This window comes from Falco rusticolus, chromosome 13 (genome assembly GCF_015220075.1).
Source record: "Falco rusticolus isolate bFalRus1 chromosome 13, bFalRus1.pri, whole genome shotgun sequence".
NCBI lineage: Eukaryota > Metazoa > Chordata > Aves > Falconiformes > Falconidae > Falco > Falco rusticolus.
The window spans coordinates 8,906,265-8,931,940 of NC_051199.1; the positions used below are offsets into that span (position 1 = coordinate 8,906,265).

General features: G+C 40.1%; 1 protein-coding gene across 5 annotated transcripts in view; it reads left to right on the plus strand.

Moving 5' to 3' along the window:
* The window catches only part of PXYLP1 (2-phosphoxylose phosphatase 1), a 57,469-nt gene extending 34,413 nt beyond the window's left edge, over positions 1-23,056 (plus strand). For all 5 annotated transcript variants that reach the window (XM_037407344.1, XM_037407341.1, XM_037407343.1 and 2 more), the window contains 4 exons: positions 6,731-6,892; positions 7,780-7,906; positions 18,223-18,362; positions 20,714-23,056. In XM_037407344.1, the coding sequence (XP_037263241.1) occupies positions 6,731-6,892; positions 7,780-7,906; positions 18,223-18,362; positions 20,714-21,645 (1,361 nt within the window). In that variant the 3' untranslated portion in view covers positions 21,646-23,056. The remainder of the gene's footprint in view (positions 1-6,730; positions 6,893-7,779; positions 7,907-18,222; positions 18,363-20,713) is intronic.
* Positions 23,057-25,676: the final 2,620 nt, after the last annotated feature.

The window sequence follows — 25,676 nt, forward strand, 5'->3', positions numbered from 1 at the left end:
ATCTGCTACTTGGTTACTACACTGATAAATACTTCTCGTGAGTGTATTTTAAAGTCTGTCTTAGAACTTGAAACATAGGGTGCTGGCAATAGGATTGTGCTGTAAGTCAACAGACTCCTTGAAGATTACCGTGATCTCTCTTACAGCAGGGAGAACTGTAGCAGCAATCCAGAAACTGAACGTATGTGAAATAGGTGTGAGTGTCCGGGCACGTCTCGGTCCATAACTTGGCACTAGTGCTGAATGTTTGCAAATTCTTGGAAACTCAGAGGAAGGGATCTGTAGTGTCTGTTCACTCCCATTTGACTGCTCAGTGAATACTGTGAGGGTGGAAATTCCTGCTCAATTCTGCAGTGAGGCTGTGGCGAATTTGTACTTTGGGTGGTTCATTTTTGGACCTTTGGGTTGGTAACATTTTGAAGTGTCTGAGAAGGGAAGTGCTTACCTCTGTTGCCCAGCTACAGTTGCAATCTGAAAGCTGTACCTATGTGACCTGAAACGCGTACTATTGCTAGGTTGAAGTATAATGGAGAAATGACACTCGGAGGAATCTTCTTTAGCTTGCCAGGGACGTGTCAAGGTGGAGCATTTTGTTGTTGCTATTCTAGATTAAATTCCAGTGTGTCCCCTCCGGCCCCACACTGTTCTTTCTGTTACCCACCTCCCCCATAGCTCCGTTTGCTCTTTTTGACTTCGGAGTGGTGCTCAGAGAAGCTGGCAGGGCTCTGGGAAGAAAACCTTGACGCTTGGAGCCTGCTCTGCAGAGGAAAGGGCAGCCGTGGCAGAGGGAGCTGTCTGTGGAGAACACAGTGGTGCTTTGGGGAGCCCTGCCCTGCTTGCTCCTGGACAGGCAGAAGGCACAGCAGAAGCGGAGAAAGTGGAAGGGCACGTGCTAGGGAAAGCAAGTACGTGGTGAAAGAGGTAGGTTCAGATGGAGGTGGTTAAGGAGCAGAGACTGCAGAGATACTGAGGGCTGTCACTTCTTCATAAATTCTCTGAGGACAGATTTTACATGTAAATATGAAATTTGTCATTGGGTTCTGTAGGGCAAGTGGTTTGATTTAGAATAAAAGTGACTAAGGGTTTTGGGTTTTTTATTAGATGGGCCAATCTTAATAAATTAAAAGACAGTGAAAATTTAAGACAAGCTTACGTAAACATTTAGTAGCCCCATTTATATTTTTATATAAATGTGATATCTGAAGCTTAGAAGTTTATGTTCACAGGCTTAGAAAGCCTTTTTAAAGGTTTTCATGGTTTTTTTTCTTAATAGTATTTGATAGTTTGACCAGTGTGAGGCTAATAAGCCTTTTTTGTTTGTGTGATTGCTCAGCATTGAAATGCAGCATATGAGTGATTGTGGCATTGTGCATTATGGATGAAGGCCCCCACTGTTAATACAGATCTTACCTCCGAGACTTGCGAAGCCTTTATTTAGCTGTACAAAAGAATAAAATGAGACGGGTGGATTGTGTGTGGCACAGGCGTATTTGAACTGCATTGATGTCCAAATATGCATTTATAAGCCGAAGCAGAGCTCTGGAAGCGACCCCGGGGATGCGCTGCCCAGGCGTGTGCCCAGGCTGCCTTGCCTCTGCACCGGTGGTGGGTACCCCAGCATGGCACTACGTGCCCTTCAGCCCACGTGCGCCTGGTCTCGTACCAGGTGGTTTTTCTTGCTGCAGACATCTTCCCATCTTCACCTTCCCCCCTTCTCCCCATCTCAGTTGTTTTGAAGCATTCCTGCCTTTTTCTGGTGGTTCTTCCCTACGCTTCTCCTTTCTGGCTTCCATTCTTTTCAGAGAGAGCTCAGCTGGGGGAGAAGTCTCTATTCACCATGAGAATTTCAGCATCCTGAGTGTTCCTCTGTGCTGGGCAGCCTTGTTAGTGCCCTGTTAGTTGCAGAAAGGGGGGTGGGGGAAGGGAGAAGGTGGAAGAAGTATAAATAACTTTTTTGTGCTCTCTGACATGCGCATTTGCTTCTCTTAATCCATTAGCATAAGGTTACCTACAGTGGGTTTGGTTTGGTGGTTTGTTTTTTTTGGTGGTTAGGTGGATTTTTTGGGTTTTGCTTCCATTTCTGCTGTGTGGCTTCATTTCCATGTGACTGTTTAAAATAGTATGTTTGCATGGGGCTGAAAGAGCCTTCTGTTTTAGGAAAGATGAAAATTTCAGGTCTCTTTAGTCAGAAAATTGAGACCAACGTGGCTACTTGTGCAGCAGCTTCTCAGGCTGGTTGGAGCTACAAGAGAAAACAGAACTGGAAAATGGTTTTATTGCCTGTCTTTCTGGTTTTAGGTAAATGTTAGTGCTTTTTTTCATGGATAAATCTTTTTTCTCCTTGGTAAACAGTGGTGATACCTTTTATTTTTCAAGCTGAAACTAGGACTGCAGGAGGGAGGGAAACTGATAATGGAGTGATTAACATCTAATTTGGTGTTTCTTCTACATGAACTGCACTTTGCTTTGTGTTTGTTTTTCTGCTGTACTGAATTCTGTCAAATTCGTGTCAGTTTTGTAGCGCTAATTCAGATCAGCCTGGCTCCCTGCTTGGGCTTCTGAGTACAATAGTTGATTTGATAAACTTGACATTCTTCCAGAGGGGATTAGTTGCTATGTAGTAAATGTTACAATACTGAAAGCACTTCTCAATGATTGTCTCTCCTGCTTAGAAACTACTTGTCTAATATTTGTCTTTTTTGGTAGACTTTGTGGCATTCAGGAACCGGGGGGTATGGAAGTCAGACAAATTAACTTCTTGGTCTTTAAATAGGCCACATTTAGTGTACCTTGAGAATAAAATCACACGTCATAGTATTTCAGATGCCATTGGTTTTGTTCATAAAGACATTTCATAGTCACACAGTTAATTTTAAAATTTGGTCTTCAGCTTTTGTGGTTTGACTTAAAAATTACTGGAGTTTTTTTGTTTAATGAAACTTAGTATCAGAGTTCAGATTTTATTTTCTCTGAATTTTGTTGTCTTAAAAAAAAAAAAAAAATCATCTCTCAGTTTGGAGCTGCAAAAAAGGAATGATTCTACAGCAGTTTAACTGTTCTCCTGTGTGACCAGTGCCCAGCTTTCGCAGGACAGCACTTGCTGTTTGCTGTTGGACCAGGTCTTTCTTGTGTCTGGTACCAGCCTGTGTGTTTAGTTTTACTTCATGTTTTAAACAATTTAACTTGGTAGGACACTGAGCACAGTTGTATTGAGGTCTCTCTCATTTTATTGTTTCTGTAAGCCTTCTACTTTTTTTCCTAGGTATAACTTTCTCAAAACAAATGTTTCAAAGTAGTTTCTACGTAGCTTCTTTGGTTTTAAAAATAGGTTTATGAATATTGGGAGATAAAATGTATTTTCTTTTCCCTTTTTGTTGTCAAACTACCTCTATAATAATATGTATATTCTTTATAGTTTCAGTGTTTGCAAAGTTTCCAGTTAGATCACCAAATATGTTCCAGATATATTTTATTAACTGCCCTGGCTGTAGGAAATGCACATCAAAATCATCTGTTTCGTTTCTGTTTTACATTGTCGTATTCCTGTCATAGTAAAACATGAGCTTTGAAGGGCACAGCAGTGTAAAAATCCTGTTCAAAAACGCCCTTAATCAAAGATTTAAATATGACTATATACACATTGGCAGACTTCTGTTTTGGGCAAGTGCATGTTACTGTGAACTAGTACAGCAAGTCATATAAAATAGTGCTAAGCTATAAAAAGTCATGTGAAAACTACATAATAGAATTCTGGACTTCTAATGATTTACAGCTGAAAGAGCAGAACAGAGTTTGGAAGAAAGATTAATTTCAGCTCCCTATGAGGGACTTTTTCCTTTTCCTTTTTGTTTGTGTTTCTTTTTGTTTGTGTGTGTTTCTTCTTTTTGTTTGTCTCTGAGTTGTGTTGTGTCCATCACTATTTGTAGGTCTGCTGGTTGCATATGGACCAGAGAACCCACTTGGGAGACAGAGGTGGGATTGTCAGTGCAGAGGAGGACATTCAGTAATGAAACACTGGGATACAGAGGGACAGTCAGCTCTTCAAAGGGCTTTAAATAACTGCTCTGTGTGGTATAAGGGTTACCAAAATGGAGAAACAAATTGACCTGTCTGTGCAGTAGAAAGCTGGAGTGGATGAGGTGTGCAAAGGAGGACATGACAGCTAGGAAGCGGGATAAATGAAGACAGGGAGTGAAGCCCAAACGCTTGAAAAGAAAAGGGAGGGAGAAAGGAGAAAACAAATATGTGATGCACTAACAACGTCTGGGGAATGGCAGAAGATGAGAAAACAGTTGAAATGCCACTGAGACATTGGTTGCCGCTATGGAAAAGCCCTCTGTCGTGGTTTGGACCAGGCAGAAGTACGAAGAGGGGCTGCGTCACTTGGGGTCTTCATCCCAGAGCACTGAAACTGCAGGGCTGGTACAGCTGGTGAGGAGCTGTAACAAGGGGAGGGGAGGACCAGTCTCGCTGGGTGAGCTCTTCAGGGTCACCATGCGGGGAAGGATGAGCAAGCAGAAGACAGCTTTCCAACTGGAATTCACCTGTCCTTGGTCCTGTGTCGTGTCTTCCCCCAAATACTTGCAACGTGCATACGTTCTGTGGAAATTTCCAGTACACTGCCTAGACTGGTGCCGAGATCATACAGGGTTTTTTTTCTTTTTCTATGTAACATAGTTAAATAGAAGACCCAGGTATTTGCATTGGTAGTTTCGTTGATTTGGGGTTTGACGTTTGCCCCCTCCCCACCCAATATGTGTTATTTCAAGTGTGCTAAAAGTAAATACTACTTGTTGTGACAGTGCTTACTGAGGCGACTGGAGTTTTTTGACCTTGGTAATTTTTGTTGTCCAGCCTAAAACCAATTTGAATCATTTCAGTCGAATCATAGAATAATTTGTGTTGGAAGGGACCTTTTAAAGATCATCTAGTCCAATTCCCCTGCCATGGCAGGGACCTTTTTCACCAGATCAGGTTGCTCAAATATGTTCAGAGATCCAGAGACACAGTTATGTCCCAGGTGGGTTCCAAGTTAGAACATCTTTTAGCCCAGTCTCTATCTGAGATACTTGGACCGTGGACAGGGTGGTTGTAGTTTAGTAATGCTGTTTATTTGGAGGGTCCAGCAACTGTTGTAACAAATTCTTAGGTTTGGGGTATATACCCCAAATACAAATTTGTACAAGCCCCCTTCAAGCCAGAGTTACCAGCCTCTGATAGAAATTGCCGAGGCTTTGTGTCACTGCAAGAGTTTCTTGGTCAGTGGTTTGCAATGTCTCATAATAATGTGAGTCTTAGCCTCAAAACGAACTTAAAAATGACTGATAAATTTAAGTGCTGGAATGGCAGCTGAGCTCTTCAGTTTAAGTGGCCGAAATCAAAATTACAGTTTAATATTTTCACTCTGCACAAGCCTGTGGGCAGTCATGCAAAATCTGAAACGGTTTAAGGAAAAGTTTAAATTCACTGCACTTCGTGGGTATGACCCATGTCAACAGCACTAGCAAGGGTGTGGAGAATGCTTGAATTCTGGTTTTGGCAGGCAAAGAGAAACCACATAAGAATATTTAAAGCGTAGTGTATTGTAGTTTAAAAATGAAGAGCCTGTGTTACATTAACGGCTACATGCTCTTAAAATCTGTGTTTCACTTCAGTTTGCTGTCTTCATTTGTTTTCTTTGTCCGCACAACTCTGTATTGTGGAACAAATTCACTGCTAAAATCAGGACTGGGAGTCAAGATGCAACCAAGGAACTGAGCCAGCAGAATTAATAAAATTCTACTTCGAAATTTGTTCTCGTCTTTTCTTTCTTTTTTTCTTCTCACCACAGAAGACTAATAGGGGTAAAAGTACGAACACTTTTCTTCCTCATTTTCATCTCTGAATCCTCTGGTCCAAATACCAGAAAATACTAATAGGAAAAAAAAATGTGCATTTGTTATGGAAGTGTAGTCTTGTAAGGCTTATAAATTAACTAGTGCTTTCACATCAAGACAAGGTAAAGAGACGCTGTCAATACAACCCTGGCCTTAAATTCAGATATACTTCAGCATGTTTCTCTATGTCAGAAGATGTAGTAGTGGTATTTCTGTTGATTTCCCAGCTGTGGGTAAGCATTAACTGCTTTTCTTTGTATTTGACATTTTTTGTGGTGGTCTCGGTTCCATTTCAACGAATATATTCTGTGTGCTTTTTTTATTGGGTAAGTCAGACTATTGAAGGCTGGCAAGGTAGCCATGGAAGGGTGGGGATTAGTAAGGAAAATGATGGACAGTCAAGCCCTTTTAATCTGAACTACTTTGTGTTTCCTGTGGTATGTAGTACTATCATCGTAACTGTGCTCTGTCTTTGGCTGATGTGTTTCAACATCAGTTTTTAAATTAAAATGATGAGAGACAGCTGTGCCTCTTATGGCCCTTTTCTTGCTGCTCACACTCTTAGAGCTTCATGAGAGGCTGACAGACAAAGCAGCTTCAGGAAGAGTGCAAAAGACAGAATTGTTCTACATCCAGATGTATTTCTGGAGTCTTAGCCAAGCATCGACTTTGCTAAAGAGCTCTCTGGCTTTGCCTCCTTGACTATGTAAATCATGAAAAATTCGCAACAGAGATCTATCCTGTAGAGTGGCATCCTTTCATCAAAAACATAGTCTTTGTGCACAATTAAAAAAAAATAATAAAACCCCCACCATAATTCTAAAGGTATATGGTATATGTTTTGTATCTTTCAGTGCATTTAATCCCAGTGAACCCCGTCAGGGAAGATGGGTTGAATCCAAAGAGCCGAAAGAGAATAATGCCTGATTTGCTGACTGAGCCTCCTGTAATAGATCCTGTTTATGAAGCTCATGTTTACTGCAATATTCCCACCATTGCTGAACGCAGCATGGAAGGTAAGTTCTGTGAATGCAAATGACGGTTTAGTGGATTGTTGGAAACAATAACTGTGCGTTGTCAGTTCTTTGGTGCTTGGAGGACGTACAGCAAACACCAACTGGTTGCTGAATAATGTTAAATCATTCAAAATATGCTATTCTTTGTTTCCTTGCTGTTGTCTGAGTTTTGGAAGTCGTTCTGTTTCTAGTCAGTGGTCAACTGGAGGCCTATTTGAAAGGGATGGGGGAGAGAGAGAGTTTGAATGGTAATTCTTATTACAAGTGAGCTGCATTGCAAGGAGTTGACTTGGAATTCTGATAAAAATCTCAGAAGTAATTAATTTTGGGACTCCAAACCATTAGATGTAGTCAGCTAGAAGGTGCATTTGCATTCTTCACCCTGTAGTGGATACAGCAGCAAGTTAGTCTGAATGAATGTCCTTATTAGCATATCCCACTAATGCATATAAAATGAATTACCAAGTAGTATATCAAAAACCTCCACATTAGGCATGCTTCAAAATCTGCCGTTATGATAGGGGTCCGGAAGAAAGGCACCATAAAAGTAGGGTAACCTTATTGTGTTGGCAGAGTTCAGTGCTTGAGTAATGGCTTGTATGCTTGTTGGACTTTAGATGTAATATGGAGAATGTGCTAAGAACCTGAGTCTTTGTATAGGTTGTCTTGGAATGTAAAGTAAAATCTTTCTTAAGATGGTAAGTTACCATTTCTTATGGTTTCTGATTTTTTTTTTCCTAGCAATACCAAAGCTATCAAGCTAATTATACCTGGTTTTTTTTCTTAAAGAAAACGTGTGCAGGGGAAGGATTAGGTAAAATTTACTTAAATTTTTACTTTTTTTTTTTCCTTCTTTTTTTATTGTTTTCTTTCTTTCTTCACTTTAGGTCATGCACCTCATTATTTTAAGCTAGTGTCAGTTCAAGTGTTGATTCGACATGGTGATAGGTATCCACTATATGCCATTCCCAAGACAAAGAGACCTGACATTGACTGTATGTTGTTGCCTAGCAGGTAAGATTCTTTGCTTTTATCATTATTAAGCCTGTGTTTTGCTTGATAATTATTTTTTTCCTCTTCAGGAAATAATTTGTGTTGCTTGAAGTACATTGAGACTTCCAATCTTTGTGTGGTGTCGTGGATTAAGAAAAAAAATAAAATCAGTGGTTACAGTATTTCCTTTGAAACAGGAACTACTACCTGTTACCAGTTCAGACCAGAAGAAATTCTTGGTATTTCTTGAAAAAGCAGAAGCTGTTTACTCAAATGTTTAGATTACTGTTCCTCTTGTCTAAATTTCTACACGTTTTCAAAATGTAAGCGTGCTTCCTTTTTGTGTGAATGCAGAAAGGTCCCCGTTCATCATTACCATAGGAAAATTGATATTTGTGTGTTATGTTACTGTTGTTTTTCTTTGACTTTTCAGAAATATAGGTTATCAGGTTCCCTTTAATGATTTGGTTCAAAGTTGGGAGAAAAAATGGGGGTTGCACATTTAACTATTAAATTACAAGTTAAACAGAAAGTGTGCTGTTTGCTACTTGAAAACTACCATTTTCCTGTAGCTACCACTCGCCGTTCAAAACTCCCACAGAAGTTAGTCCTGTCTGACTGCCATTAAAGCATCATTGACCTTTCTGTTTCAGTATAGCGATCTTCTGCCTGACATCATGTCTTTGGAGCTTGCTGATGCTTGTCTTCATACCTGAGCCAGTTTGAGCTGTAGACATGGTGGGAATTGCTGCTTTTCCTGGTGGAAGAGCCTTTCTTTCCTGTTTAGAGTTTACTCATCACTGAAGGTGAATTATGGTGTAGAGCTAGCACAGAGCACCAGAAATGATCGCTGATGATGTAAATCACTAACCTTTACCCTAGCTTGCTTGATTACACATGTTTTTTCTCTTGTTAAGTAGGATTTGTGGTATTACTTAATTTTTTCTTTCCTACTGAGTACTTCCCAGTGAACTTACTGAATACTTACAGTTAAAATTTTTTCTTTATATTTTCTATCAGTTGTGTTAGCAAATCCTCTAGAAAAATCTACGCCTTAATGCTGCTGCCCACTCTGCAGTGTCAGATGTGGCGATTTCAGGGACTGGGGGCTGTGTCTGCTTTGTGTGCCTGCACATTAATTACTTGGGAAAAGAGGCATAGTACGTCTTCTGATCTACTGGTATATAAAACAGGGTAGATACACCAATAAATACCTTTTTCCAGAACAGTGTGGAATATCCTCAGTCTTTAAAGAAATAACGTTCTTGCGTTTCTGGTGTAGAATTATTCAGAATTGGCTTTTTACTCTTGTTACGCTGAAAGTGCTAACAGCACACTGAAAGTATATTTCTGACTTGGGTATATCAAATGCACATTTCTTTTTTGATGGATTCGTGGGCTGTGTTCCTTACGTTTTTTTGTAGCTTCCTGTCATCAGTAGCATTTATGATTTTATCTTTTAAATCTGAAATTCTCTGTGCTTTCAGCTTTTCTTCAGTGGGCTTGACTCAAAATAACGTCTCTGAAGGAGAAGATGGGTTATGGTGTGCTTTTTAGGTTTGTTGCTAGCTAGTCTGGGGCAGTTGCATTTAAAAACCGAACCAGTTTTCATATCTGGTCCTGTGTCAGTTTTGTCAGTTTCTGGCTCAAGTATATTAAAACGCAAACACAGTAGGAGTGTTGCTAAAATACGCTGAAATGACATGAAAGAACACCTGAAACTAGTTAAGTGTACCTTCATCTCATACTTGTAAAGGTGATGGGAAGCTTGATTAAAGAGGCTTGCTAACTAGATAGATACGGTAGTGGACACGAAAGCTGGCAGAAAATGATCAGCGAATTGGATCTTTCTTTGAAGAAAACTGAAATAGGTTGCTTTTATTTTCAGATATCTGGCTGCATAAAAGAAATTGCCCTTGTTATTAGTAGGAGTCCTGAAACTTGCAAGTCGTGCAATGGTGTCTTCAGTTGTAGCCAGTGTTGTAATGCTATTTGGCGTGAGTAATTGAAAAGTAAATGTTATGGCTGAATCAAGCTACTGTTGTGGTGGTGGGAGTAATCCTATGAAAGTTTGAAACCATCATCAGTTGTAGCCCATCCATGTGTCTGCCTGTTCGTAGGAAACAGGCTTAGGAGCTCCTAAGTTATATTCAGGCTGCCCTATCTATCTGCCTACATTTTGTATGAATATCTAAACGGAGGAAAATTTACAATATTTTTCCCCTCTAAACAGAGGAAAAAGTACAGTATTCCACGTAGGTACACTTTTGTCTACAACATACAGAAGTATACATACCAAAACCTATGTATACATTTTCGAGAGGAAAATGGGAAGGCTAGATACGAGGAATCTGCTTTTTATAGCTAAAGCCATTGGAATGTAGAAGATGCAAATAACTTCAAATTTCACTGGTTTTAGAGTGTATATATGTACCCACACCTTTCTTAGCTGCTTGGTACAGGTATCAAAATCCAAAACTGAGCAAAACCATATCCTCCTTTTTTTGAAAGGAGACCACTCTTTTGGAATGCCTCTGTGAGTACAAACTGAAATACCCGCTTTTCTGACTGTACTAAGTTTTACAAGTGATAGTGATCTGGCAACTTCTAAATAGTCCGATTTTTTTTTTTTTTATTATTGTTTCCTCTGCTATCCTGTGGGCTGCTTCTTTTCTGTAGTCATAATTCAACTTCCACCAAAATGCTGGTTTGTTAAGAAGTGGCGTTCAGTGGTCTTACCTGACATCCTCCACGAGAAGTGAGATTTCTTTGAGAGGTGCCCAAGCCCAGCAGCGTGCTGTGCCTGCTGTAAGCTGACGGGCTTTCTGAGGTTAGATATGCAGGCAGGAGACCAAACTCCAGTTCTTTCTACCGTAGAACTGAGTGGGCAATTAATTTCTCTAACAAGATGAAAAATGAATCATTTGCTAATGGCTCTGATAACATTTATGATGACCTGCCTTCAAGGGGTGAGAGTATATTCAGCATGAAATACTAAGTAAAGTATGATCCAGATTCCTTTTGGAGTTCTTAAAGGCTCTGATCTTCTTGATCTTGCTCAATATCTGTCACATTAGAATGAATGTGAGAAAACTTTATTGCAAAGACGTTAACTGCAAGTGGCAATGTTGGATGAGTAGCAGTATTTCTCAGTGTTGCAGTACCACATGAGGCCTCAGTTTTCTGTTTGTCTGAGAAGGTTTTATAGCTATTTCCACTTCAGTTTCAGGCAAGGAATATGACGTGAAGGCCCTGGAGTCACAAAAACTGTCGGTAAAAGGCAAGAGAGTAGTGCAGCTTTTTGCCACTGCCAACAGAACGACCAAGTGAAGCGGTTAAGAGGGCAGTGTCGGGACGCGAGGAGGCCAGCAGTGTCAATACCCTTGCCTGTTACTGGTTTATGAAGTGTTAGAGCATCAATGTATAGCTGATACGTCCCTTACAGTTCACAGCCACTAAAAATGAGTGGAGATCCAAAAAGACCTTCTGTCCTTGAGAACAAAGGTTATGTAAAATAGAATCTCCTGGCCGACTTAAAGGGCAGCAGGAAGATGAGAGGAGCTGGCTCTGTACCATTCTGTCCAGATGTGTTAATGCTGACCTTTCTAAATAAACCTAGAATTGCTACTGTGTGTGCCATAGCTTGGAATGGAACATTTATTACTTTAGCATCAGGAAGCTATTTGCTGCATTTGGCTGTCAGGCTTATATTTCTCTGTGATATAAATTTGGTGCTGGACTGTAAATGTCTACATTGAGAGTATTACAAGGTATATAATTGCTACCTTTGGACTGAAGGTTTCTTGATGCTATATAATGAAGTTGAGATGTCTGATTGAAACTCTGGCTTGTTTAAGCTTTCTGGACTTGAGTTTCAGATAAGTATGCTGCTCATATTCAGTCTGTTCTTTATTTGATTTGGCATTCAGCTGATGGAATTCATTAATTAAGCAGATTATGCTACAGCCCCATGGACTTCTAATGGGTATGCAGAATAGCCTTGTGGTCACGCTTCGGTTTTGTGAATTATGGATTGTGACATATAAGTGTGGAATGAATATAAACAAATGGATTAAATGCTTTGGAGATTTCTTCCATCTAAAACTTCAATTAATGTTATTATTATTATTTTCATTGTTCTGGATGCAAATTTCCAAAGGGAACTGAATAATATGTACTTTTTTCCTCAAGAAAATTAATTGGATGATGTTATGGAAATCCTTTCATTGTAGTGTTTGCTTATGGGGGGGAATAATTTATCTCCCACTTCTTTTTCCCCTTTGTATCTTACATTTACAGTGTAAAAAGTTTTTTTTTTTTAAAAAAAAAAGAAGCAACATTGTTTCTTCATTGAATTTGTATGCGAGAGAGAGAAGAAATGCTTTTTGTAAGATGCTAAAATGATTTCAGGAGACTGCTATAATGTGATAGTATGCTAAATTAATTAGCATATGCTTTAAGGCATTTTGAGAGGTGTTGATGTTAATCATAAGCAGCTTACTAACAAATACTTGAATTTTAGGTTCAATATGCACATGTCTTGAAACTGCCAGGAAAATGAGAGAGAAAAGTGTGGGGGAAGCAAGTGTCATACTGTGAGCTGAAGGAGGTGTGGGTTTGACTTCGAACGAGGTCAAAGCATGATCCAGACAAGAATTAGGTGAAGAATCATTCATATTAAACACTATATGGAATGTTATTTTAAAGTCACATTTAAGCTAGATGTATACAGTTCCACATATTACGTAATTTGACATCACCCAATATTGTAGAAAAATCTGAGATCTTTACTATATGCACGGATTTGGGTGTTGACTTACGTCTCATCAGCTAAATAATAGCTAGTAAAATGACTTGGAAATGCAAGTTTTAGGGACAAAACAGGAAGAACAGACTCTCAATTAACTGTCATGACTTCAAAAATATTTTTATACAATTTGTGAACTGAAAACGCAGTTCCAAGTGAATTAGGCCTCCTGAGGCCTCTTCTGCCTTCCGTAAAGACTCAGAAGAGCAGTGAGGTAGACTGGATAACTACAGAGTTTGTTATAAAAATGTAAGAGCTTTGTGAATGTAATGTGAATGTAAGACCTTTATGAATAAATAAGCCCCAACAGTACTAATGCTGTCTTGGGGATCTCTTTTGTAGGCTACAATAATCTCTTGTTGTTTTTAGTAGCTCTTTCCATTCATCTGCCTGCTAAAAAGGAAACAGTATAGTTCTTTGAGCAGAGACATTTTTGGTCTATTTGAACTTCACAGAAAACACGTTATTTTTGCTTGAAGTAATAAAATAGTCATTTGCATTTTAAATAAAGAGAAAAGGGACTTGCTTTTAGGCACAGTTAGCAGACAGAATCTGGTATTGTTACAAAAAGGTAACGTGAATTTGTCAGAAGCTTGGTGTGTGCCTGGCATGGTCACGTTTACTCACCGAGTGACACTGAAGGTTCTGCAGCTCCTTGTGAGAAGTTTGGTCCTTTTGGCTTTTGCAAGTTCTGCATTCACTAGCATAAGTGACATTTGCATAGGTAAATCCCATTTGTAAAGGGAAAAAATAAATCAGTATCTCATTTGTATCATTATCTACCTCCACAAGCTCTTTCCTGAAGTATATAGATCTCCTGCAGAACTGTACTGTGCTGTGAGAGGACAGCACTGTGCAGCAACATAGGTAAGATGAATAAAAAATATACCTGTCCTTAATTCTGTGATGCATCCGTAAGCTGCTGTTAGTTTTCTACTTGATTAACTATTCGGTTTTAGCTTTTAAATAAATGATTCTCAGTAATTGATCTCAGCAACTAAAGTATTTCTTCTATAGCAGTCCCTCTTTTAATCATAACCTTGACCAACATATTTTTGTGTCTGTAGAATTTTATGTGGTGACGAAGGTATATTATTGATGCCACTCTTAAATTTTTATGAACATGTAAATTACTAAATGTAACTAGTTGCATGTAGTCTTCAAGGAAAAAGGAAAATTTTATTGAAGAGTGTCATAGAATGGTTTGGGTTGGCAGGGACCTTCAAGATCATCCATTCCCAGCCCCCCTGCCATGGGCAGGGACACCTCCCACCAGACCAGGTTGCTCCCAGCCCCGTCCAGCCTGGCCTTGGGCACTGCCAGGGATGGGGCACCCACAGCTGCTCTGGGCAGCCTGGGCCAGTGTCTCACCACCCTCACAGGAAAGAATTTCTCCCTAATATCTGATCTAAATCTGCCCTCTTCCAGCCTCCAGCCATTCCCCCTGTCCCGTCACTCCATGCCCTTGTCAGAAGTCCCTCCCCAGCTTTCCTGCGGGCCCCTTTAGGCACTGGGAGGCTGCCATAAGGTCTCCCCGGAGCCTTCTCTTCTCCAGGCTGAACAGCCCCGACTCTCTCAGCCTGTCTTCCTAGGAGAGCTGCTCCAGCCTCTGACCATCTTCGTGGCCTCCTCTGGACTCGCTCCAACAGGCCCATGTCCTTGTTACGTTGGGAGCCCCAGAGCTGAAGGCAGCACTGCAGGGGGGTCTCACGAGAGCAGAGCAGAGGGGGAGAATACCCTCCCTCGACCTGATGCTTGCCCAGGATACAGTTGGCTTTCTGGGCGGTGAATGCCCATTGCCAGGTCATGCTGAGCTTCTCGTCAGCCAGCACCCCCACGTCCTTGTCCTCAGGGCTGCTCTCAGTCCGTTCTCTGCCCAGCCTGTGTCTGTGCTTGGGATTGCCCCGACCCGTGTGCAGGACCTTGCACTGAACCTCATGAGGTTTGCACAAGCCCACCTCTCCAGCCTGTCAGGCTCCCTCTGGATGGCAGCCCAGCTGATGGCAGAAATACACATGCTGTTCAAGTAATTGCACAGTACGATTTCTTTTGTGTGCACTTATTACAGTGTAGCAATGAAGAGATGACATTTTGGTATTAAAGCTTTTTAAGATCTTTACAAACAAGATATTTAAATGTTGAATAAGGATTTAAATGTTGGTCCGTTTTAATGCTAGTGCATGAAAACTACAGTATTAGATCTAGGATCTATTATCCCAGTGTTTAGTTTGTAAATAACAAAAAGGTAAGCTGAATTCATTATTTGAGGGAAAAGAAGCATCCTCAGTTTTGTTACAGATAACATTTATTTTACAAAAATAAAACCATTAAAAGGCAAATTAACAGACAGTAACATGGGAAATGAATGTTCAAAATTAGGAAAAAGTGTGGCTATTACTAGTGGTGTTGGATGAAAAGACATTCCACGTTCTGGCAGAATTTGAAATATTTATTATAGTAATACATTTCCCAGATGTGGTAGTTTACCCTCATAATGTGCAGCAAATTACAGAAGGGTATCTCTTTAGCCCATTTTTATTTTCTTGGTTACTTTTATAGAAATAAAATTTTAAGGATATTTCCATCTTTTCAACTATACAACTGAGTAATTTTCTTTGCTTCCTGATCAAACAGTCCCAGCAGTCTTAGCTGTGTTGCCTAGATACTCCATCTCCTGCGGCATCTGTAAATTGGCCAATTCAACAGGGGGATTCATATTCTAAATAAAAGACAGATCTTGGGGCAGGGAGGGGGAATCAGTTGTTTTCCAGTAGCTTGAGCAGTGCTGTAAATTTTGCTGTTGAGAAAAAGAATTTTTCATTTGCTCAGTTGTACGGGGCTAATCAGGAGAATTGCTGGTATGTTCAGAATTTGGTTACATACGTGAGGATTACATTCAGGATAAAAGCATATTGCAGCTGAAGATGTCTGTCCCCTCCAGGCAGAATGGCCCTTACTTCTATTGTTTGATCTTCATTTTTTTTCTTGCAGTATATTCCTACAATATATTTAACGAGAAGTAAGCTTTGAATTCAGCATTATGTCTGACAGTCATATTTCATAATTCACTTCTGCAAGCATGTGCTGAACCTGTGCCCATTTAAGAAGTAATATAATCCAAAGTTAAGTAACTTGCACCTGTGCGTGTATATTAATACATTGGAATATAACTTTATCCACCATCATGCATTTTTATTATTTCATCTTGGATGTTAGTTTATCTTGCTTGCCACTTTGTAGATAAATCTTTTTGCAAAACCTGATATTTTTCTTTCTTCTTTCCTTTCTTCCTTCTCACAAGTGATTGCTGACAGTTTTATCAGTATAGGTTTGATTCCATTAGTATTCAGGTTTTTGTAAGCAAAGCAGCAAAAGACACAGAGTGGAGTTCTTGTCGTTTTCCTGCACGTGTATTTGTAGAACTTGCTATAATTAAGTAAAAAGGATTTAAGGAAAATTGTGATTGACAGTTTATTCATATTTAGAGTTTCTTAAAGTGCAAAGGTTAGAAAATTGGTAGTTCAGCCTGCTACATCTGTAATAAGCTTAAAAAGCTATTTGCTAGTGGCTTCAATTTGATTTTCTCAATTTGATGATTGCATTTATAGATTGCACTGCTGGACTGTGAAAATAGTGAAACGTACAAAAAATACTGTTTGAAATCCACATCTGGAGCTGGATGAAGTTTTCTAATGTATGCTTAGTGCAACAGGGAGGCTCCACTGCTTCAGGAAGGAACAAAGCCTTTTTGATGTGCCTCTGCTTCTCAGATATTAATCTCCATTCGCGTTGTTAAAATTATAAGGTACAGAAGCAGCTGTGGATTTAGACTGTTGTAAATTGGCTGGCTTTCCTTTCAGTGTGAAGTAAAAATGAAAAATTCTTTTGATATTTTAATCTCCTTTTGCTTTTTGTCTCATTTGGCATTTTTTCTCACTGGCAGTTGTACCATAATTTACTGTAACATTTTCCTCCCAAGATTTCCTCCCCCCCCACACCCCCCGGTAAATAATATACTGGAAAATTCAAATTTTATCAAATGACAGGACAATGAGCTTACCTTTCTAATGACGGAGGCAGTGATTTTCACGAGCCCCCTGTATGCGTGCTGTGAGCACAGCTCTGCAAGGGGTGCTTTCTCATTTAAGAGAGTTTCTTAGTTGGCTCTTCTATGTGAGCCTGAACGTCTTTCTCCTGGTAAACTTTGATTCCAAACACTTATTGATACTTTAGTAGTGTTATTGCTCCCTCTTGTGGTTCCTGCAACTCTGGAAGATTATTATTATTTTTCTTTAGACGTGATGTGTTTGTATCAAAAGTAGGTTATCATTCTAGCAAAGTGTAAATATGAACAATAAACACAACCTCCGGGCTTCAGTAAAAGTTCTCTGACAAAATCTGTCTGTCTTCTTTTTTGTGTTTGGGTTTGAGGGGTTTTTTTGGGGTTTTTTTTGGTGAGCAATATACAATATTTACCATATTCAGGCTGAAAGTCCTATTAAAATGAGAACTACCTGAGGCAGAGTTGGGTTGCCAAACAGTTTCAGATTTAATTCTGCACTGAAGTAGAGAGATGACTGTGTGACATTTAATGAAGAAATCCCTACTTTAGAAGTGTGATCATAGATTTATTTATTTTTTTTTAAGGTTTTAATCCCTTTCGATTACATTGTTTGTGGACTTCTTGTATATGTAGTTTTCAGCACAAGTCTATAGTGAATTTGAAATTTGCAGGACATTTTAAGAGATCTAAGCATTTTTTCACTGACTTGAATTCTGTTTCAGTGAGTTAACTCAGACATTTTTGGGTATATCTCTTCTCCCGTTGTATTCCATTACTTGCATTGTGGGGGTATCTGATCCATTTAAGTGCTAGACTCTTTCTTCCTGGGTACAATAGTACAATAGCCAAAACAACGACTTACAATTTTAACGGGGCCACTGGATACTACTTTCCAGGTACCACTTAATTGAGGTTACATGTGCTATTTGATTTGAAGCCTGGAGTAATTAAAAGTAAAGGCTGAGATTGTAATCAGCATTCTACAATACAAAACTTGAGAATCCCTTCAAGATCATCTACTTAAAATACTGGTTAATTGAACCCCTTTAGATTGTTAGTGCCTTTGGCTGTGGTGTTAAAGTGCAATGGTACTTCAGAAACTGGAGACAATGTATTTTTGGTAAGGAATTTATTTGGTTTTTTTAAAAAATTCACAACAGTATCAGTGACTGCATTAAAAAAACCCCAAAACAACCCAACAAAAAATCTTTCCAGATTACTTATGGAAAGGTATCGTAATTTTAATGTAACGAGACATCGGTTTCCCTACAGCTCTTTGGTAGTTAGTAAGTAGTTAGATTTCTTTTGCATACTTGCAAAAGCCCTGAGTAAGAGCAGATGTTGTCTCAGTGGGAAATAACCTCAGAGCATGAAATTTCAGAGCTGACATACTTAGAATACTTGACTCTCTTGAGCCGTTTTCCCACATGCTTTTGGAAGTTTTCAAATTTTGGTTTATCTCTCTAGGAAACCTTCTCATCCAGAGCTTGAAGCTTTCATTAAACACATGTCCCGAGGGTCTGCAGCCCAAATGGATGGTTCCCTGAGCAGCCTGCCTCGCTACCCGAGTCATTCTTTGTGCGAAATGGGAGAGCTTACACAGACAGGTAAGTTTCTGTAGCAGCTCCGTCTTTACTTCTGCAGTGTTAAATACAGTCTGCTTGAAAAGGGATCTTCTGGTTTTGTTTATATCGAAACAAATGCTTTTTTATGGGAAACGTATAATGTTGGTCATAGCCTAGGTTATGAAGCTGGGATATGAGTAAAGTATTAGACTTTCTACTGTGAAAGTGCTAACAGTTCTAGAAACCATGCTTTATCCTATAGCTTGCCAGTTCTGTTACAGATTGATCACGCTTGGCATCTCTTTTGTCTTTTATTTGTAACAAGTCTGAGCCCCTCTCCTTGGTGTTGTTCCCCACCACAAAATTGCTTTGGCACCCCTGTCAACAGCAGCATCGCTCAGTCTCTCCTGAGGAAGTTCTGGTCCTCTGTTCCTGATGGGTTTGTAATTCGGAGTGGCCCTGGAACTGAAGAACAATGGCTTAGTTGCCAGTTTTTACCTGCGATGTAACTACTGTGTGCCCTGCAAGAGATTCAGATGTTACAGACAAATTTGTTGCTCGTATCATGGAAATAGAAAAACTTTATATGTCTGGTGCTTTTCTCCTTCTCCCCCCACCCTGCTCCAAACTTTATAATGAAGTTCCAGGAGCATGTTTTCTGGCGTATTTATTTGTGTATAATTTCACTGCAGGAAAATGAAACTTATTTTTTGTCATCTATCAGTTCTGCTGAGCTAGTTTTTGGGAGAAAAGGTAGAACTAGCAGCAATTAAATTCCAGCCAACTTTTTTAAAAAGTTAAGCTTTGACACTTTATTAATGCTACCACTGAGAGAAAGACTGCTGAACTCTGGTAGTGAACGTATTATTTGGTTTATGTGTACCAAGAGGGTAGGGGAGATGGGAGGTAACTGGAAGTGTTGCAGTCAGGGATTTGACTATGTAGAAGAAAGTATGTGGAGAGCTGGGAGTATCGTGGTGCTGGGGGCATTGCAAATGTTAGAAGGAGGTAAAGCGTTTGGGATTGGAGAGAGGAACTGGAGGTACCGCTGGATCAGAGCAGTGATAAAAGGGCCATTTGGAAGAGGTCTGGGACTGATGTCAGCAGGCAATAGAAAATAGGAGGGGAACAAAAGGTAAGAAGACAGAAGTATAGAAACAAGTTGCCCCTTCGTAAGAAACAGATTTTTCACAGGTTCTGCAGCTCTTGGAATTGTGTTCTGCCGGAATAGCCAGGTGAACTGGCCAAGTCCCAGTGTGTGTTTGCTGCACTTAATTCATGACAGTGCCTCAAAAATGAACATACAGAAGCGCTTTCCCACAAAGGTGGAAACATAGTGTTGCACAACTGGCTAGAAACACGATTGTGAAAAGGGTTAGTCACATGTGGATTTTTCTCTTCAACATTCATTACTTTAATTTGAAAATTCACATCAGTAATACTTTTCCGTTCTCCTGTGTCATTTCGAATTTAAGCATTGATCTGTTCCACTTTATTCCCAAACCATGCTTTTAACTGTGTTGCTCTTTCTATCTTAAATACCAATGACTGAAAGAGTGTAACATAGTGGAACTCCTCCCAGTGCAGCACATTGTGTGTGAAACTGGGTTCATCGGTGCACACAGCTTGTAACCGAGTTGGTACCTGAGGCTCCTGTTGCCTGTAGCAAGTTACAGAGATGTTCTAGTGCTTAAACGGTTTGTGCCTGTTGCTTTGCTGCTGTGGGAGGATAACGCAGGCGGGGTGGATTCCGGAGTAAAGGCTTTGGTGTGTGAGCAGGATGCACACCCTCTTGCTTCCCAGCTAGGTAAAGGCAGAACGTTAGGGTAAGAATTAACAAGCTGTTTGAGTACTGCCTGAAGGAAGATGGAGAAGGAAGTTCGATGCGATTGCCACACCTCACCACTCTGTTCTGTGAGTTTACACACTAGTTTACACTCTGTGTATTCATGTCCTGACTGCTGGTAGTTTTACTGGCTACTATAAATTTGCAAATTCGCTGCCTGTCTGGAAACCTGACTTGGGTGCAGTCTGGATCCATTTTCATAACCATCTTACTTTTATAGTCATGTGAGACCCATTCAGTCTGTGTCCCTAGTCCAAAGAACAAACATTAAACCACTAAGGTTTTAAACAAATGTTGTGGAGCTAGCTCTTTCTATCGGTATCTCAGTTTAGCTCCTAGAATCTGAGAGGTACTGAAGAATAGCAGGTATCTCATATTTCATACAATTTTTCTAAGAGTCAAGCATAAGTGAAGTTCCGTTTTGGTGTTAATAACAATTTTAACTAATTGTTCATTTATTAGTAAGACTGCCAGCTGTATTTTTTTTTCTGCAGAACTAAGAAGATTCTAATCATGTGTTGTAATTTCTTAAAAAAATCTATTTCAGGGGTTGTGCAACACTTGCGAAATGGACAACTATTACGAGAAATTTATATAAACAAACATAAGCTGCTTCTGAGTGACTGGACAGCAAAACAGCTCTACTTGGAGACAACAGGAAAAAGTCGAACCCTGCAGAGTGCACTGGCACTGCTCTATACTTTTTTGCCAGATTTTGACTGGAAGAAAATTAACATGAGGCATCAGTGGAGCACCATTTTTTGCTCCGGAAGCTGCGACTGTCCTATGCGAAACCACTACCTAGAAGAGGAGCAGCGCAGACAGTACAGTTTACGGGTGAAAAACAATGATTTGGAGAAAATATATGTGGATATGGCAAAGATTGTAGGCATTCCCACCAGGCAGCTGAGAGCTTCTAACCCAATAGATTCTCTCTTGTGCTATTTTTGCCACAATGTCAGTTTTCCGTGTACCAAAACTGGCTGCATTGGTATGGAACATTTCAAAGTAATCAAAAGACATCAGCTGGAGGATGAAAGAGAAAGACAGGAGAAGAAACTGTATTTCTTGTATGCACTATTGGCTACTCATCCTCTCCTCAACCAAACTGTTAATCGGCTGCAGCGTATTGCAGAAGGCAAGAAAGAAGAAGTATTTGTTCTTTACTCGGCACATGATGTCACGTTGTCACCTGTTCTTAGTGCCTTGGGCATTACAGAGGCCAGATTTCCTAGATTTGCCGCCAGATTAGTTTTTGAGCTGTGGCAGGATGGGAAGAGACCCAAAGAACACTTTATCCGTATCCTGTATAATGGCGCTGATGTCACATTCCAGACCTCATTTTGCAAGGATTATTATAAGCGTTCCAACAAGCCAATGTGCCCACTAGAAAAATTTGTCAACTTTGTTAAGAGGGATATGTTCTTAATTTTTAATAGCACTAGTTATTATGATGCATGTCGCAGAAGACCGCTGTAGGGAAGGGAAATGAAATGGAAGCAATAGTACTTGCGTATCGGTGAAAGTCTGTATTCTGGTTGAGGCGTGGTTCAGTTTTGTTATTTCTTGTATTGATACGTGTAAGTACAAAAGGATATTGCTTGAAACGGTCTTCAAATAATTATATTTTCATTCAGACTGCAGATGGTCTCCAATAGAAGAACAAATACTGTGGAAGCATTTTGTGTATGTGTATGCTCACATATGCTCTGTTAACTATAATGATAAATCACGTGGGCTACTGTCACCTGGACGTCACTTGATAACAAGTGAGAGAGCATAGACTTTGTTTCTCTGTATTCCAGAGCAATACTTGGAGAAGTTTAAAACCAAAACCATTCTTTTTTTCACCACCATCTCACAGTCATTTTAAGCGGTTTGTATCAAGGTCTTTAGGAATTCCAGGCATCTGCATTATAAACCATTTGTAAGGAGTTCTTGAAGCTCCCTACTGAAGGACAAGCCTTTTAATGTTTAGAGGCACGTCTTTAAAGCAAAGTGCATGTGTGTATCTGTACATACTTACCTGAGCATGTACAAATGAGCGTGTGCCTTTTTGACCTCACAGACCTATAAATACCTTGCTGTTGTTGCCAGTGCCAGAGCAGGGTGTACTGGAAAATGGATACAAAACTCTATTATTTGATCGCACTTTCAGCACTTTGAATAGTTCAAACACAGTCTAGAAATATGTAAAGGTCTTGTGACATTAAAATAGATAGCAAACGCCAACATTACCACTAGACCTGAGTGGGAAATTAGGATTAGAAATCAGTCTTACGGTGAAGTGTTGGGCTCTTTCCCATTGTGAACGTGTTCAAACTGCTGTGCTGTGGAACAAATCAGTGTTTTAGGAATTTGATATAGTGACTGCTTGAGTCTAACACTAAGAAAATTTTGTAGTTGAGTTAGTATTTTTATGGACTAGGAAGATCTTATTTTGTAAGATCAGACTTGTACATATTGTACTGTGTGTATTTATAACACAGTAGATGTTTCTTACTTGTTTAGTTTGTAAAGACTTGTGAAACTCACTTTTAAACATTTTTTCCCCTTGATCAGGACGTTTAGACTTAAGAATAAACTGTCTTTTATGGATAACTTGAACAATGAGTAGATATGAAAACTTGTACTTCAAACTGTTTTCATCTCTAGGAGTAGTAAATTTAGAACCAATTTTTAATAGAACTGATAGAAATTTTGTAATGGTGGAGGGTTTTTATACCTCTAGAAATAATTTAGCCTGTGACTTGTGATTCAATGGTGCTAGTTTATCAAAGAAAGCATAAATCAGCATAAGTTCTTTGACTATTGGCATTCCACTCTCTCTGCTTTCAATGCTGCATTTGGACATGTTTCTTTAAATAAAATTGTGGGGACTCTTTGTATACTTGTGTGTTACGTTTATTCTGATTTCCTTAGCTGTTTGCAGTAACAAGTCAAGTATTGTGGTGTTAAGCAGCTTGTTGCATTAGTAACTTCTGCTCTTAATATGTTCTGGTTCCCAGTCTAAGGAGGAGCGGGTAAACATTTTGTGAGTACTGAAGTAGAAATAATGATAGAAAATCCGGGGCTGTTGTACCACATTCTAATGTGTAACTTCTGCAAACGTTTCCTTTTTAAGGGACTAGCTCTGTTAGTCATCGTACGTGTTTGTGTGCTGGAGGGCAAACAGGAAGAGAGAATCTGAAAGCTGAGCTCACTTGGTATAAATGATGTGACTGGACTGTTTGTCCATTAAGGTACCAGATACTCCAAAGAGCTGTCGAACTATCAGCAGAAGGCAGCTATAGCTCTTCGGCATGTTACCTGTTGGGGCTTCGATGCTGTTTGGTGACCATTTGCAGGAATGATGCTGAAGTGCAGAAAACATTATTGCGGGCATATCATTGATGTTTCAAGTGTGTTATTTAGAAACGTTGAACCCTTAACAGCTTCTGCAAATGCCAGTCTTCTGTCTTCAAAAGCCTGTGCTAAGAATATCATCTAACCTTGCATTTTGTCCTGAAGACAGACCACAGAAGTGTTTTCATTTCCTTGTCCATTGATCTGAGATCGTGCAAGATCTTTGTCTGTTATAGGCGTTCTGAAATGTAGCCATGAATTGGAGAATATGTGAATTTGGATGGATTTCTCATTTATTTGGCTCAAAGAAGCATTGAGGTCCCAGATATTAATGGATATTGCAGCTGTTTTCCAAACTTCTAGCTTAACTATTTCGTAGAGCAGCAAAAATACACTGATTGTATAGACCTTTGGTTGCTGGTCAACTAATAAGCATTATGCTTGAAGTCTGAAGTAGACCACGGGGTTAATCCCCCTAGGTAACTCAGTTAAGTTGGACGCCAGAAAATATGTTCATCTGTATTGTCATACATCAAGAAGGAAGTGAGACAGATGCAGAAACATCAGGTTCTATTAATAGCTGCAGTTCCTCAGATTGCTGCAGAATGTCAAGTGTTTGTCTTTTCTGGATGTCTAATCTAAATCAATGCTGCTGTGTTGAAGGATGTCCCTAATAACAGTGGTAATGGTGAAAATGAATTGTTGCTATTGTCTAGCCAGAGTTCTCCTTATGCTTAGAGAGGTATGGGAATGGATAATTCCTCATTTATGTTAACTCTTCCTCAGCCTTCATGAAAGTCAGCGTGGTTCTGTATGACTTACTGTCACGTTAAGAAGGGAGTTTCCTCAAACCCTTTATATTTGATCGGCCTGTCAGTCTCCCAAGACAGATGAGACCCTTGTGTCAGACCAGCCCGTCCGCTACCTGCGTTTTGGCAGCCCGCTGGATCGGAGGGTGACTTGACTGACCTGTTCGGGGACCTCCGCTGACAGTGTCACCGAGTCACGTCCCTTCTGTCAGCTACTGGGATCTCTGGCAACTTACACAAAATGAGCTTCAGCTGAAGATCTTTGTGATGCAAAATGCAAGTTTGTGACAGAATAAGGTTCAGAGATTGCCGGTGCTAATAGAGACTGCAAAGCAGGCTTGAAGCAATACACCTGGTAACAGCTGGCATGGTTGGCCATAGAACAAAGTTCTTGCCCGGCGGGAGTCCCTGTAGGGGAGAAGACGGGTTCAGCCCGTCGACTGATCCCAGAAGTGAGGATGGAGTCTCCCCTGCTGTCGCGACGGAGGGAAGACACAGTCGCTCAATATGAGTGATCAGCAGACTTCGTTTATTGTACCTTACAGTCACCTTTTATGCCTTGTTATAATTAGCTCATACATATTACAAAAGTTAAGCTCATTATTGGTTAGTTGCCTAAATACCAAGCCCGCCGCTAGTTTCTCTTCTGTAGTTTTCTGTTCCCACCTGCAACATTCTTTTCCCACCGAAATCTTCCTGTTACTGTATAACAAGGACAGCCAAAGACAGTGTATTTTGCTTTACTTCAGATAAGCTGAGAGCGATGTGCATTTTTGTCCAGCCAGCTGGACTATGTCTATGTGACCCTTTTCAGCTAGTCAGTTATCCACACCCTGCCTTCTCCCCTCCTTTCCTTACTTTTTACACTTCATGGTATGTTACGTATTCATCACCGCGCACAGGATTGGTGACAAGTTTCTCGCTTCTAGCGCAAACCAGTGCACATCCTCAGACTGCTCTGCTGATGTGTTTTGCTCGCTGCACAGGCTCCGAGCGGGGTTTTCCCTCCCTGGGGGGCCGCCGTGTGCGTGTGCCGTTTGAGTCGGAGGTTGCAGTCTCCCACCACCACTTTTGCCTTTGTCCTACTTCCACCTTAGCAGCTTGGCCAGAACTTTCTCACGTGGAGGCTTCTTTCTGCATAATTTAGATGGGGAAAAGAACACCATTTATCTGCTTTCCCAAGGTTGACTCCCTTGGGATCAGAAGCCCTTTCAGTCATCAGTTTCGATGACTTTAGAGGCTGGATCAGCTTGACCTAAACTATGTGCACCAAAATGTTTAGTACATAGTTAAACACTAAATCGGAGTTTGGTAATTTGGGAGCGCAGACAGCAATTCCCCCCTTTTGGAGTTATT